This window comes from Sinocyclocheilus anshuiensis, unplaced genomic scaffold (assembly GCF_001515605.1).
Source record: "Sinocyclocheilus anshuiensis isolate Anshui unplaced genomic scaffold, SAMN03320099.WGS_v1.1 scaffold2044, whole genome shotgun sequence".
NCBI lineage: Eukaryota > Metazoa > Chordata > Actinopteri > Cypriniformes > Cyprinidae > Sinocyclocheilus > Sinocyclocheilus anshuiensis.
In genome coordinates this window covers 37061-52560 of record NW_015557212.1, presented here as the reverse complement: position 1 = coordinate 52560, position 15500 = coordinate 37061, and the positions used below count along the sequence as shown (strand labels likewise).

Genomic DNA, 15500 nt, shown 5'->3' with positions numbered 1-15500 from the left:
TCTAATTTTTTGGTTGATTGTAATCCATTAGGCTACATACCTTTCTATCAAAGTTATCTAACATTATCAATCTGAATTTTTTCTGACAGTTTAACTCTGAGTTCTTGTCATATCATATAATAAACTGTGATAATGTGAGAAATGTTGGTGTCTGAATATTTTACTGACCGTTGCATGCAATCGTGAAATACAGCATTTTTTTTTTTTTAATTGGCTATTCGTTGTGGGAAATATATATATATATATATATATATATACATACACGTGTGTGTGTGTGTGTGTGTGTGCGCGAGCGCGCGCTCAATTAGACAGACAGACAGACAGGCTACTACAATGTAAAAAATGTTTGCTACAATTAGTTATCACAACTTAAAATTCAACATTATAATAAGTAATAATTTGTTGTTGCAACAAATTAAGTGTTCATGCTTGAAATCATAAGTTTAGTTAACTTTATTTGAGTTGGATATTTAAGTTATCTCAACAAATTTTTAAGTTATTACAAGTAATTGTACATAAGTAAGCAATTATAAATATATTAAAAATCCTTACAGTACTAAACAAGTAACTGAGTATATATAGAGTTACTTTTTAGTTACTTTTATCCCCAAAAATACTAGCTCAAATCTGTTCATTCTCTCAGAGCAGAGATTCGTAGATCAAGGTCAAGGTCAAGGTCAACTTTATTATCCCCGAAGGGCAATTTGTTTTACAGCCAACAGTAAACCACAACACAGACAAAAACAATGACTTCCATTAATAATATACATAAAATTATTTGTAATTTAAAAAGCCAATGGCAGCTGGTATAAAATCATTTTTAAATCTATTGGTCCTACATAAAGGCAAATAATATCTGCGAGATATCCAACTGTATAATGTTTACTCAAGTAAAAAATTTATAAACGTTTGTACAGTATGTCTTTGATTTGATTTGCTCGTCACTTACAACAGCGTCAGACTATCATTCTTGCAATAAACTCTAGAAGGTCTATTCGGTGCTTATTTTGGTGCTTATTTTGGACCTTGAATACATGTCACTTAATAAAGGCATAAAACATACACATTCTGTATCCGAAGGCCAAAAGCAACAAGCAACACAGCAAACAGTGAAGAAAAAGTTTTTAAAACGCCGCTGCCTCTGTGCGACCCCTGCAGGACCTCTAAGAAGTCACGACATCCGCCGTGCATACCTACTGTAGTTTCTCCTCAACAACACTGCTACGCTAATTGAACACGAAGTGTTTAATTTCAGCACGCCTCTCATTTCACGCCAAGACACACAAAAAAACAAAACCGCAGCGTGCGAGACGAGCTCTTCCAAAAAATATTGTTAAAAACACCCCGTCTATTTCCAACATTTAAACAAACGAGTGCAAGGTTAAGTGCAAACAATTAATTCATAGGCAGAAAAGTCACACATAATACGGGCGGGTGGAGATCGCCGCAAGGCTCCTGTTGCATTCATTAGCTCATTCATCCCTCACATAATAACTAAATTAGGCATGAATCTTACAAACTTAATTAAGACGCCTTCTCTGAAGGAACGTTAGCAAATTAACACTTTGAGGGGGCCGCTCGCCCACAATGGTGCGGAGGGCCGCGAATCAGGAGAACTGTGATGTGTCTCAGACGTTCACAGGAGACCGATAGTCACGAGGGACTGGCGCTCATGGCACTGAGCAGCAGCCGAGATACCGAGACCCCATGACCTTCGTGCAGGAGCAAAGACGGAAAGCTTCATTAAAGTCCAACGAACAAAGCTGATACGCCGTGTATTTTGAGATAGCTCAGTCTCTCTTGTCGCCTCATCCACGGCTCTTCCTTCATCGAAAGGTCTGTCTGACCTACGCAAACCTGTTCTATTGCTATCTACATTACTCTAAATGCAGGTTAAGTGCTTATATTACAGTCAGATGCCTTTCAAGCTCTTCAATATTTAGTGATACTATATGAATATGAGTATGATATGTTACACAAAGAGCATCCAACCTTGCGATCTCAAAGCAAGTTTCTCACACTCACACGGAGGGGGTCAAAATAAAAGTAAACATTGGCTTGGGGGAGTAAATAAAAGGAGTTACTTACCAGTTGGCTGGTAACCTTTTAGACATACAAACCATTGACTGAAGAAAATAGCTGTTGAGTTTTCTTACAAGTTCTACCTCTGTGGAACATTTATCATCGGAAGTTTAACAAAGATGTCGAAAGTTTTTTCCTCTCCAGAACTCCATGTGGCGACACAAATGTGGAGTATTTCTATGCTGAAAAAAGTTGGGTGTAGAAACTATTTTCACTCAGAAATTGCTAAAAAAAATTCACATATAATAAAAAAAGGCAAGTAACACATTGGACTAAATGTGAAATTTTAAAGTAGAAAAACTGAAATAGTATTTTCTCCAAATGAAGAGTTCATTTGCAAAAACAGATAACAATTTTCAAAAATCACGTTTTTTCATCTCGCTGTTGTAAGTGACACAGTCGGGTTATTTTGATTAGGTAAAAAAATAACTAAAAAATACAGCTAACTAACACAATAAAAACATGACAACATAATAAAAAACAGGATTTCTGAAATTTTTAAAAAAATGGAGTTATCTGTTTTTGCAAATAAACTCTTCAAATATTTTTCTAAAAATATATTTAAAAAAAAATCGAATATATTTCAGAAAATATGAAATATTTGAAATGGTTCTATACTCCAATTATCTTTAAAAAAAAAAGTATTTTACAGTGTAATATTAAGCATCTTAAATGAAAATGAGGGGGAAAAATAATTACAATTGAATTGAACCCCCCCCCCCCCAACTTTTATGAACACTAAAAACAAATTTGGTTAAATTTGGGCACTTGCATCTGATGTCCACCGGGCTTCAATAACTTGTGACAGGCAAAAAATAATTAAGTTAATTACAAACAAATAAAACTATGATTTTTTTTTTCGTGTCATGGAGGGACATAAATGTATAATTCCCAGATATTATTGCTTAAAAAGCTAATATGTTGCTGTACTCTTCTTTTAGTTATTAATATTTATTATATTACTATTTATTATTAATATTTTAATATTTCTTTGTGACATGAATGGGTTCTAAAAATTTAAAAATGCTAAATAAAAAAAGTATAATTTTTTGGAGCCAGTGGAAATATTGTCAGGGCAAGTGCAAATCTGAACTACTTCCCCAACTGGTCCAGCAAAAAAAAAAAAGAAAAAAAAAAAGAGGCCTGAGCTACTGCCCATCTTTCCACTTTTTCCCTGCGACTTTCTTCTTTGTCACAGTCCGTCTCTTCCCGTCTTGGTCAGACCTATTAATATTGCACCATTCAGGGCTGAGGCACGGTGGCCCAGCGCCGAGCCGAGTGCCACAAGATGTTCCACTCTGGCAAACAGATGGCCTGCTCGTGTCTTGGCTCCTACCGCTCAATTAACCGCTAACGACCGACTGAGACGGCAGCAGCATCATCCTAACGAACACGGCCCAGTCTGGCTCTCCTTGTCGGGGGAAAAAAATCTCACACACACACAGAAGGAGAGACTGACGACAAAACCTTGCTTGTGGACGACAAAACCAATTTAGTTTTTTGGCTTAATACATATTATACAAGAAAAGTTTACTGAGAGAAACAAACTTAGGTTCTGCATGGTATAAAAAAAATGAAGGAAATAGGACTATATATTAATATCTATTATATGACTATATATACTTGAGGTATTTACTGTTGTCAGAGTAAGTAAGTAAACATATATAAAAAATACACACTCAGGCACACACACACACACACACACACACACACACACATAAGACACGTATGAAACTAAAATAACGTGAAAAAATAAAATACACACAAAGTGTGTATGACTATGTATGTGTCTGTGTATTTAAATTTTTCAAATTATTTTAGTTTCATACGTGTCTCTTGTGTGGTCAAGTCCTGAATCACTTTATTTCCAGCAGTAACTGATGGTAATAGAAAGCTTTTTATGTCTCATCTAGAGGCCATTATGGTTGTTTATAAGGGTGAATGTGGAGGAGTGTGTCACGGGGAGAATGTGTGATTATGGGATGGAGGGTGAAGGGGATGCGAGTAATTACATTAAGGTTGGAGCATGACTGGTCATCACTGTCCCTAATTTGAAGACACATTCACAGTCTGAACTTTTTGATTGCAAAAATACAATTTTTTTTTGAGTCGCTTCTGAAGATGCACATGCAGTCCAATGAATCCAGTGTACACATTCCCTGTAGTCAAGAGAAAAAAATCCAAATATTGGTCTTTGAATCACCAACAGCTCACTGAGCCTAATCCCTGTATCAAACGACAGCTGACGCAAAAAAAAAAAAAAGTTATGCTTTACAACAGCACCACTTATTGATTTTTCTTGAGGCTACATGTATTGATTGGGAGTTTTGGAATGAGCTTGAAAATCTGAGACTTGAAGGCTTTGTCCAGAAATTGCATTTGCTATGTTATACAAATTGTACATTAAATATTTAAATATATAATTGATTTAGTTATGATTTAGGGGGGGGGGGGGTGGTCAGATGGAATTTCATGTAACAAATTTTTAAACAAGCATGTAACGTCATATAAAGTTACAAGAAACACGTTTGAAACTAGCAAGTTAAGAAGAGTGACTGATGCTTGAGAATTTTTTTTTTGGATAGTCTGAAGATTTCTATTGCATTTTAACCCATAATCTACAAGATACATTTTGTAGGCAACCATAGTATGCATGTGGTTTACTGAAAAATCCCGTTCCCCCTCTGTTCATTTGCCTGAAAACAGGCCCACTCCCCCACAGATGTCACATCCCAGAAGGCATGGGAAAAGCAGCACATTCAGGTGGCTTTTGTGGCTCTCTTTTTGCCGAACACAGAAGTTTGAACAAAGGCTGTAGAGCCTTCACAAAGAGCCAAACGCAGACAGAGTTATTCAGAAGCTGAATGGATAACAGAAGGTGCTCACTCAGAGCAGGTACGGAGCCACAATGAGGGTGTTAACAGCAAATGGGGAAAAATGACAACTACATATTACTATATATTGTGTACGGAGTTATATATACAAAAACTATAGCATTGAATTTGCACCATTAACTGTGTTTTGTACCTCCACCCAACTTGTAGTCTATTGGGGACAATTCACGCATATATGTGCCTCACAACTGTTCCAATTTCATCACACGCACATAGACATAAACATACATACTCAGTCCCCAGCAGGGATCTTTTATTCAAGGCAGTAAATGGAGAAGACGGGATGCAAGCGGATGGTTTTCCTATTTGGGTTGTATTGATTGGAAGTGTTTATCCCCATCTTAACCGTGAGCCCTGACTCAGCCGGAGGGCTACAACCCTCCCCTCCAGTCATAGAAACCCCTCCCATATCTAATATTTTCCCCAACACACCACACACTCACTTATGACAAGACCTGAATGTGATCAACAGACTTTTTATGCTAATTTTGGGAATGAATGTAAAACATACAGAGCCTAATGATTCCCAAACAAATGATTCTAACAAAGAATAATTTGAATGAAGTAACTCAAAACCATGCAGCACAACCTGTGCAGTCTAAACCATTCCTGAAAGAATGATTCTTCTATGCTGGTTCATTATAATGAATCAAAACCATTCACATGACCAGTGTAGTCCAACCGATTCCAGAACGAATGATCTGGTTCTTTTTAGTTAATCAAAAACATACAGCACAACCTGTGTAGTCCACCTCCTGAACAAATGACTCTTTTGATCTGGATCTTTTTAGTGAATCATACTGTGTTTTCATACAGAAAACATACAGTGCATCCAGTGTCACCAAAACAATTCAATTGAACAACTGAATAAATTATTTTCAGTAATTTATAACCATATAGTGCAAAGAATGTAGCCCAACCAGTTCCCAAACAAATGATTACGAAAAAACAGTGATTCCCAAATGATTCTTGAGTCAGTTCTTTTTAATGAATCAAAAAATATACAGCGTATTCAGTGTAGCCAAATCAACTGCTGAGCAAATGATTCCTACAAATCAGTTATTTTCAGTAAATCAAAACTGTAGGGCAGCCAGCATATGATGATGGTTGATTTTTATTAGGCAGTTCTTATTAGTGAATCAAACCCATATAGCACAACCAATGTAGTTCAAATGATTCCCGAACAAGTGAATAACTTCCTTATGATTAATGTAGTCCTGAACGGATGATGCTTATGAGCCACCTTTTTAGTGAATAAAAAACATTCAGCATGACTAGTGTAGTCCAACTGATTCCCAAATAAATGATTCTTATGAGTCACTTCTTATTAGTGAGTCAAAACCATATAGCGCACGCAACCAATGTAGTTCAACCAATTCCTGAACAAATAATTCTCATGAATCAGTTCTTTTTAGTTATTAAAAACGTAGTGCAACCAGTGTATTCCAAACTATTCCTGAAGGAATGATTCTGGTTAGCCGTTTTTTTCAACGGTATAAAAAACCATTTAGCACGACAATTTAGTTCAACAGATTCATAAATGAATGATACTTATGAGTCATTTCTTATTAGTGTGAGTCAAAACCATATAGCACAACCAATGCAGTTCAAACGATTCCCAAACAAACTATTCTTTACAAGTCAAACGCATACATTTGTACATTTATGTTACACTTACTTATTACTAGTGCTGTCATACAATTAATCGCGATTAATCGCATCCAAAATAAAAGTTTTTGTTTACATAATATGTATGTACTGTGTATATTTATTATGTATATATAAATACATACACATGCATGTATACATTTAAGAAAAATATGTTGTTTAAATTTATATATATTTATATATATAATATAAATTAAATGAATATTAATATATACATGTAAATATTTTCAAAATATATACTGTATGTGTGTACATTTATACATACATAATAAATATACACAGTACACACACATACAATATGTAAACAAAAACGTTTATTTTGAATGTGATTAATCGCGATTTATCGTTTGACAGCACTACTTATTACCTAAATTCTATCTTGACTGTCTTTAACAAATATTTCTTTCTTGAAAGTACAAAAAAGTTGGGACCATAAAGGAACCAGAATTGTTCAGAAGAATCACTAACTACCTGAACAAAAACACATTTTATATAATAAGTGTAATTATTCATATAACACCACATCATCTCCATCGCAACACACTTTTGTGCTCTCACCAGGCAGGAAAAGGAGTCGTTCATGCGGTGTATGAGTGTGTGTTTCTGCAGGATGAAGAACAGGCTGGCGTGGTCGAAGTTGCAGGGCATGGAAGAGATGAGCTCCTCCACTCCCTGTCTCTGAGTCTTCTCCAAACCTGCGACAGAAACACACACACAGTCAGAAATCTGGCACGCGCTGGCATACGGCACCGTTCTGTGCTGAAAATCCCATCCCCACCACAAGAGATGGCCAGTTAATGCCTGTTTGTGCTGTAAAAATACATAAAGACGTCCATTAGGGCAAAGGAAACAAACATTTAATTACTAAATAGCAAAATAGCATTATATAAAAGGCCAAACAAATATCGCAAACAATTTTATATGTACTACTATTCAAATGAAGCCACCGTAGTGGAACACAAGTGTGGTTCACACCTTGAAGCGCTGTGTAAAAGCCTGAAATCTGTGTTTGGTTACACACTCTCCATCTCCGTACACAGCCTGAGTGTTTGCATTTCACCTCTTTTGGCCAAAGCTACACTGTGAAACTCAGTTTTCCACATTTCAGCTGGCAGGCGCTCTGAACCGTTAGCGAAGCGTGGCTGTAAACTGAAGTAAATATCAGCACCAAAGTGCTCTAATTTATCAATCGAACACCTCTCGCATTCAAACCAGCATTCAGCCTTTTAAAATAAAGGCCAGGTCTGGCTAAAAAAACCACCCTGTGGCCTTCACTAAGCCGCGACGGGCTGAATGTTCTGATCTTTAGCGCATTAAACGCTTAAAACGCAGCTGTGTGGAAACAGAATATAAACAATAACGTGTGACTTCGAAGCACTTAAAGCAATTTTTTCGGTGACTGGTGAAGACAGGTGAGTTGTATAAAAGTGATGTCACTCGTTCTGATTGAGTCTCTCGACCTTGAGTAAAAGGAGCGCACTTTTGTGAGAGCGCTGTAATTAGGACGAACGCAGGCGCACGTTCACCGACGTATGCATTCAGACTTCCTGACACGGCTTGGGCACAGAGGAACGGGGGGAAATTGAATGCGGGAGCGGGAAAAAAAAAAACCTTGCGAAGGGGCCGAGGGGTCAGGGCAAGTCAGAGAAAGAAGGAGCCGAGAGAAAGAAGCGAGGCAGAAAAAGCAGGAGAAAGCACTAAAAGTGTGTCCAAGTTCATTTCCAGTCCTTTCATGAACGTCCTCAAAATGGGCTAATGGGAGGTCCGTGAAAAGCCTAACACTCGCTGGCGGCGTGTTGAGAGCCCACATATGCGGAGCGAGGGCCTTCGCTTCTCAAGCACCACAAAAGACCAAGGCTTTTGAGACGCATCTCCTGACGCCTCCATGGCCAGCGGCACCTTCTTGAGACGAGCATTAGTGATTGCTTTTATTAACGCTGCCATTTCTGGCATGCCAACGACTTGGTATTGATGGTGAAATGCCCCGTTCTTGCCTGGAAGCAGTGTGGGCATTTGTTGGCTCCCCCCAAAACATCACTTGTTGGGTGCTCAGAAGTACCATCTCCCAATCGAAAAGTGTCAGCCCATTGTCTGTTCTTTTAATTCGATGTAGGTCATTTTACGTTCGTTACATCGAGAAAAAAAAGAGACAAAAGAGGAGCGTGGTATTGATCCACGTTGAGAGTCTGACGGATGGGGTTTGACAGGAGCAGCACATTGATCCGTGTCAACTTCAAGTTACCGCTATTATCCATGGACAAGTGGATGGAGTCAGTGCGGAGGGGGTGCGTCGTCTTTAATCCCAGCTGAAGGGGCCCGGTCCAGGCGGTCACGCCAGCAGTCACATCCATCTGACATCTCTCCACAAGGCAGACGGGAGCTTTATGACAGGTATCCACACGGCAGCGGGGGCGATATCGCAGGTATGGCTCGGCGGGTCGCTTCAAGTGAATCCAGCTGGAGTCGGAAAGACTAATGAGGCAGGACAAGACATCGGTGTTCCTTCAGATATGAAACACCGATCTGGCTATGAGAGGACTCCGGGTAGTGTTGAGCGTAAGGCGGCGAGACAGATCTCTGCGAATCAATCCATGATAGGAAATCCAATGTCAGGACGAGTTAATAACTTCATCGACTCGCCGAAATGTGGTGGATTTTGTTAACAGGCGTCAAATGGGACTGGATTTTAGGTGAATTTGTTGGATTCATTTAGTGATGAAAAGTATTTCTGAAAGAATGCATGACCTTTTAATTGGCCGAATACTACGGTTATCAGTGGCTGCGATGATATGTTTTGACGATCTGAGGAACTTTTCCATGTTCTTTGTCAAACAATTCGCTATCATTCGAGGTGGCTTTTGCATTGAACCTCGGAGGCATGAAAAGATGTGTATGAGGTCCAGTAAGACAAGAGGGAAGAGACCTTGAAAAACATTTTATGAAAGTCAAATGGCGGCGCTTGTGAAGTCGAGTGCCATAAAAGCCTGTTTTCATGTTCACAATCACCATCAGCACTCAAAAAGGAAGCTTTATAGTGATTTTATACATATACTCTATATGAGCAGATTTATAAACCGAAATGCTAGTTTTAAGCCATGTTCCTTAGCTTTTACGTTAAATGAATGCCCTGGAGCTCACAGAACGCTTCTTCAGAGGCGATAATGACATGAACCTCATTCGGCTCACTCTCCGTTTGTTGAAAGTGAGCAAACTGTAGCATTTCAGTTGTGTAAGTGCTCCTCCTTTCACTCAGCAGCAGTGTTTGGGTTATTCAAGCCCCCCACTGACATTTGTTTAGACTGTGTCTGTGCTGCGGCCCAATGGATCGATGGCTGGCTACCACAACCTCCAATTTCAAAGTTCATTCAGGAGAGGACAGCTGAAGGTGGCAGAAAAAGAGCCCACCTTATTTAAAAAAAAAGGTCTGAAATCAAGAAAATCACAATACAAAAGACACTTATTAGGATCATATTAGTATGACATATAACATACTGAGTAAGGACACAGGGGCATCTTTTTGGGCGTTCCCTCCTCTGCAGTTCTGCTGGTTCTGGGTGGGCGCTACTGGTTTATAGGATTGGCCTGTGGCACGGTACATGGCCTGGACCCAAAGAGCGCGATCCTGATCGTCATTGCTGGCGAACACCACCAGATCGCCTTCTCGGACAGCACTGAAGAAGGCTCTGCCTCCCTGAAGACCTGCAGAGATTGGTTTTTAGCAAATTAATACATGTCAATTCTCTCAAGAACACTTCACTAAGAAATACACTCATGTGTGGTTTTGTTGCTCTATTTAGGCATCTACACATCAATCATAATGTGTTTCATGCAGCTGATGCTAAAAAAGAATGGTCACACTTTATTTTATGGGTTAATTCTTGACTAACTATTAACTATGACTTTTTTCCTTAATACACTCCTAATTATTGCTTATTAATAGTTAGTAAGGTAGTTGGTAAGTTTAGGGATTGGGTAGGATTAGGGATGTAGAATATGCTCATGAAGAATGTGTGCTTTATAAATGCTAATAAACAGCCAATCTGTTAATAATAGGAATGCTAATATGCAACTAGTTAATAGTGAGAATTGGTCCCTATACTAAAGTGTTACCAAAATAATCTCAAAGTAAAGTTGCTTTGAACTTTGATAAACATAAAAAAACAACACACACACACACACACACACACACACACACACACACACACACACACACGGGTCAAAGACATTAAGATGTCCGCATCAAAAGAAATTTACAAAAGTGATTTTATGTCCATAGAAAGCACATTAAATGTAGGTAAAGTGTCTACTTTAAGGTTTCAAGTAAGTTTTTGGAGAATAAAATGTCAAAATTTGGTTGAAATAATGTTCCATTGTCATTCAGTGTAACTGAATGTAACAATATTTATGTAAAAATTCAAACAACATGCGTATTCTGACTTGTACTTGATTTTTGTTGTAAATATGCCTGACAAGATTGTTACACTGAATGACATTTTAGTGGGTGTCTTCTGTAAATCAGAGAAAAATGTAGGATATTTATTTTTTGCTCTGAAAAACAAAAACAAAATTGCAATTAAATTAAACAGAAAACTTTTTAACAACAACAATTTAAAGCAGTATTACACATATTGTTTTTATGCTTAAACCCTTTTTCGTCTTTGACCCACACACAAAAACATTTTATAGATATTTATATTTTAATAAAATATATTATTAAAAGATTATAAACAAACATATAACTTTCAACATAATACAGATATTCATAATACATTTAATATGTATTTGTGTATATAAATATATATATAAAAATAACATTAAAAATTTATTTTACACTACACTATTGCATTATTATTATTAATACAGAATATTCTAAATATTTACATGTTATTTCCACCTAATTTAATTCTCTGTAATTAAACATATTTTGGTTTTCTACAATAAGTCGTACCCGCTTCATTTAAGTTCATAATGTGCATCTCTTTCAAATGCAGCAAATGTGAAATTTAATTTTAAGACAGAGGTCACTGAAATTAATTTAACCATGATTATTCATCCAATTTTGAACTAAATTCTAAACTCCCACATGAGCATTAATAAATAAGGCATTAGTGTTGAAGTGTGAGTGTACCTGGCTGCGGATCGGAGTAATCTACCGTATACCCGTCCAACTGCATCAGCTCATGCGGCTCGGACTTCTTCTCCTGGTAACTGCACATGGCAAATGTGTACTGACTCACCTGAATAACAGAACAGAGAGGAAATCATCTTAACACAATCTCCTTTTTTTTCGTCCTAAACTGTAATAAAATATTATTATATTTGTACGCTACACAGAGCTTAAAAAATTTAGAATTTATATCTAAACTGTGTCATTTATGTCACAAATGAAGATAACACCAAATGAAAACATGGAATTTTTATATTTTGTGCATTGTGTATTTTGTGGTATTTTACTCAAATGTACCAATTAAAAATAATTATGATGTCACAACGTTCTCTGACTGGTCAGCTATATTTCTTGCTATTATTTGTGTGTGTGTGTGTGTGTGTGTGTGTGCGACACATCAAATTAAACAACATAACCTGCTGATTCATTCAACACGATCACAAATCAAACCATACCTACCTTAAAACAGGTTTTTTCCTGATAAAATATTTTACACAAAAATGATGCTGTTATCTCAGGAGGCTGGTAGTTATGTACGATAGTAATTTATTCATTTATTTTATTAAATCAATGATGGTGCAGCACTCTTACACTAAAAAAAACTACAGTTTTCCTTCAGAAAAACAACAAAAACCACATTTGTAAACACAAAATACATGAGACATTCAAAAATTAATTTGCTGAAAAAAAACCCACTTATAGTTATTTTGACAAAATCATTTGAAAACCTTTTCTTTTCAGCAAATGAATTAAATGTATACATAAAGCTGTAATTAGGAAATCTGCCCACCTGAACAAGCACAAAATATCTCCTCTTCCATCGCTTCCAGACTCTCTGGCCTAAAGCGTAAAGATACCTACAGAGAAAAAAAAAACATTATGATGAGTGTCATGGATTAATCAAATCGACAGCAGAAACGTCCCCCATTTACGAACATGATAAAAAAAAATCATCATGTTAAAATATAACATATTCATTAAGCCAAGGTGCAAAACCCATAGCCTATAGAAAGTTTACAGAGTTTAGTTGCAGTCATTCATTAATTCCCCAAACGCCTGAATTCTGTCGTGTTCACTCAATGACAGAGAGGAAAAAACATCGGCTATTGATTAAGCGCACATTCTTAGGACTATAACAAAAAGGAAGGATGTGCAGAAATATGGGTGAGGTGAAATCAATTCTTCATAAATGGACACACAGCGCCTGTGGGGGAAAAGCTCCAGTCAAGGTTGAGGGAGCAATGAGTGCATGGAAGCGGGCCAATCTGGGTTAACATGTGGCAGAGGTAATCATCCACTTTTGAAAGTGATTTTCAGCTCACTCTCTGACACCTTTCTGATACACATGATCCCATTTAGACGGCAACAATGGCCGGATAACGGCGGGCGAGACGACTGCCAGGTGAACGCGCGCGCCGCAGGCACTTTCCAGCCAACTAATAATAATAATAACAATCTTCTGGCTAAATAAAACTGAAATATGGAGTCAGATTCATCCTCTTAAGCTGATATGATTTATAATTTTTTCTAACCTACTCAGTAGAAAGCACTCAACCTGTTTGCAAAAAGACTTAATTTACATATAACCTGTTTTTCTCATCCGAGAAAAGTCAATAGGTTTATCACTCGGATAAATTGCACAATGCAAGTTATGATACTGCACTGAGCTTTTAAACACGATACAAATGTTAACCTCACAATTTATGTCAACATGACTGTAAAAAGTCAAATTAAACATATTAAGAGATCACTATGCGGAAAAAGTGGCATTACATGTTAGATGTAAGTGGTTATTACAACGGTTGCAGTGCCCCCATGTGGTTGAATGGTTTTTGAATGTTTTTTTTTAAATTGGGCCTCATTTGTGAAAAACAAGCAGAACTGATTTCTCTGTGGTTTTAAACTAATGGCATTATTAAATAAATTGGCATTCAGTTTAGTGCCTTAATATATGTTAAAAAATTATTTAAAGAATGATTTGCGTTCTTGTAATTATCAGGACATTGTTTCTTTGCTCTAAAACCAGTGTTGTTAATGTTATCTAAAACTAAATCTATTTAAAAAAAGTTTTTCAGTAATTTAAATAAAACTGAAATTAAATAAAATATAAATTTTCGATTAGAAATGCTGCATTTGGCAACTAACTAAATGTATACTTTAGAAGAACTACAATTACTAAAACTAAAACGGACATAAAAATAAATCTAAAAACTGAATCATGAATGATTTGCATAGAAATACACTCTTGTAGCTATCAGTGCATTGTTCCTTTGCTCATTGCACTTAACTGAAACTATAAAAAAATAGAAATATTAGTCAAAAAAATAATAATTTGGAAAACCTGTAGGAAAAATAGAAATGGTGCCTTGGCAACTACACAAAATAAATGTAAGTTTAGTTTTTTTTGTACTAAAATTACTAAAACTACAACTGACGAGAAAACTACAAACAAACAAACAAACAATGAATGAATGAATGAATAAATAAATGACAAAAAATTATAAAAATACAAGAAAATTCAAAAAAGGTATAGAAATAATACTAAAACAGCATATTAAACTCCCATTACAATGCTATATCTTTCGGTCTTCACCGCTTTTAGCATAGGTAGTATAAAATATCACATGCAATAACATAAATTTCATAAATGCAATGTGTGGCTGTAACCGAAGGGTAAGGTTAAAAGAGATTTTATGAGAGAAAAATGCAAACATGTAAAAAGGTTTTTAATGTGTGCCCTGCACCTCAAACGAAAGAGGGCAAAGATGGTTTTAAAGGCATACAAAAAAAGTATAAAAAGGAGCATGGGAGAGAAAGAAAGAGGCAGTGAGCATAAGTGAGACCGAGACAGACTGATCAGACTGGCTCTCTCTCAGGGCCACGCTGGGGTCACTCCACAAAACTGAATGGCTCCCAATTCTTCAGTCGCTCTGCTGATAAACAGATGGCTTCTTTTAATGGGGTGCACTCAACCTGAAAATCTCCCTGTCGATCTCTCTCTCTCTCTCTCTTCCCATGCACTGGGACAGTCATCAGGTGTTTGTGTGTGGGTATATGAGTAATTGGACAAAACCTAAGACTGAAATGGTACGATATTGGTCTTACAAATCTCAAATGAGACCAAAAAGCATCATGAATTTAGCCTGTTCCTCACACAAATGTGGCCAAATGTGGGCGTGCCTCAAAAGAGGGCTTACAATGACTTACAAAGATACATAACAGCTACAAGTGTATGCACTACTTGCTTTATGCAAGCACTATATAGGATAAAACACTATACAGGATTTACCCTATTATACTTTATCGACACGAATTGATAGGTGAAACAACAAACAGCCACCCACAAATAGTCTAGAAACAAAGCATCAGGCTGTCTTTGAGATCACATGAACAACGGTTAAAGTTACTCGTCGTCAGGCTACAGAAGAATACCATAATTCCTCCGTTTATATTTTTTCTACGAATCTTTGAGTTAACATGTACTAAACATGAGTGGAATTTGCACCGCAGCGCCCCCACACCTTGATGCTCATGACAAGAATAGCATGTATAGTTATCTTTATTGAAGTGAATTAGGTTTAAATCGCCGTCATGCATGAATGAATGATATTTTTGCAATTTTACACATAATAATCCAAGATGATCACATTACACAAAACTGAAATTGCACGTCAAAATAACACCTTGTC

At 36.8% G+C, this 15500-nt stretch overlaps 1 protein-coding gene across 1 annotated transcript in view; it reads right to left on the bottom strand.

Annotated features, from left to right (window-relative positions):
- The window catches only part of LOC107678970 (calcium-dependent secretion activator 2-like), an 86726-nt gene that overhangs the window by 42926 nt on the left and 28300 nt on the right, over positions 1–15500 (bottom strand). The window contains exons 7-10 of the mRNA XM_016474369.1: positions 12602–12668; positions 11773–11881; positions 10137–10343; positions 7203–7339 (exon numbers count right to left, since the gene is read on the bottom strand). Coding sequence (XP_016329855.1) covers positions 7203–7339; positions 10137–10343; positions 11773–11881; positions 12602–12668 — 520 coding nt within the window. The remainder of the gene's footprint in view (positions 1–7202; positions 7340–10136; positions 10344–11772; positions 11882–12601; positions 12669–15500) is intronic.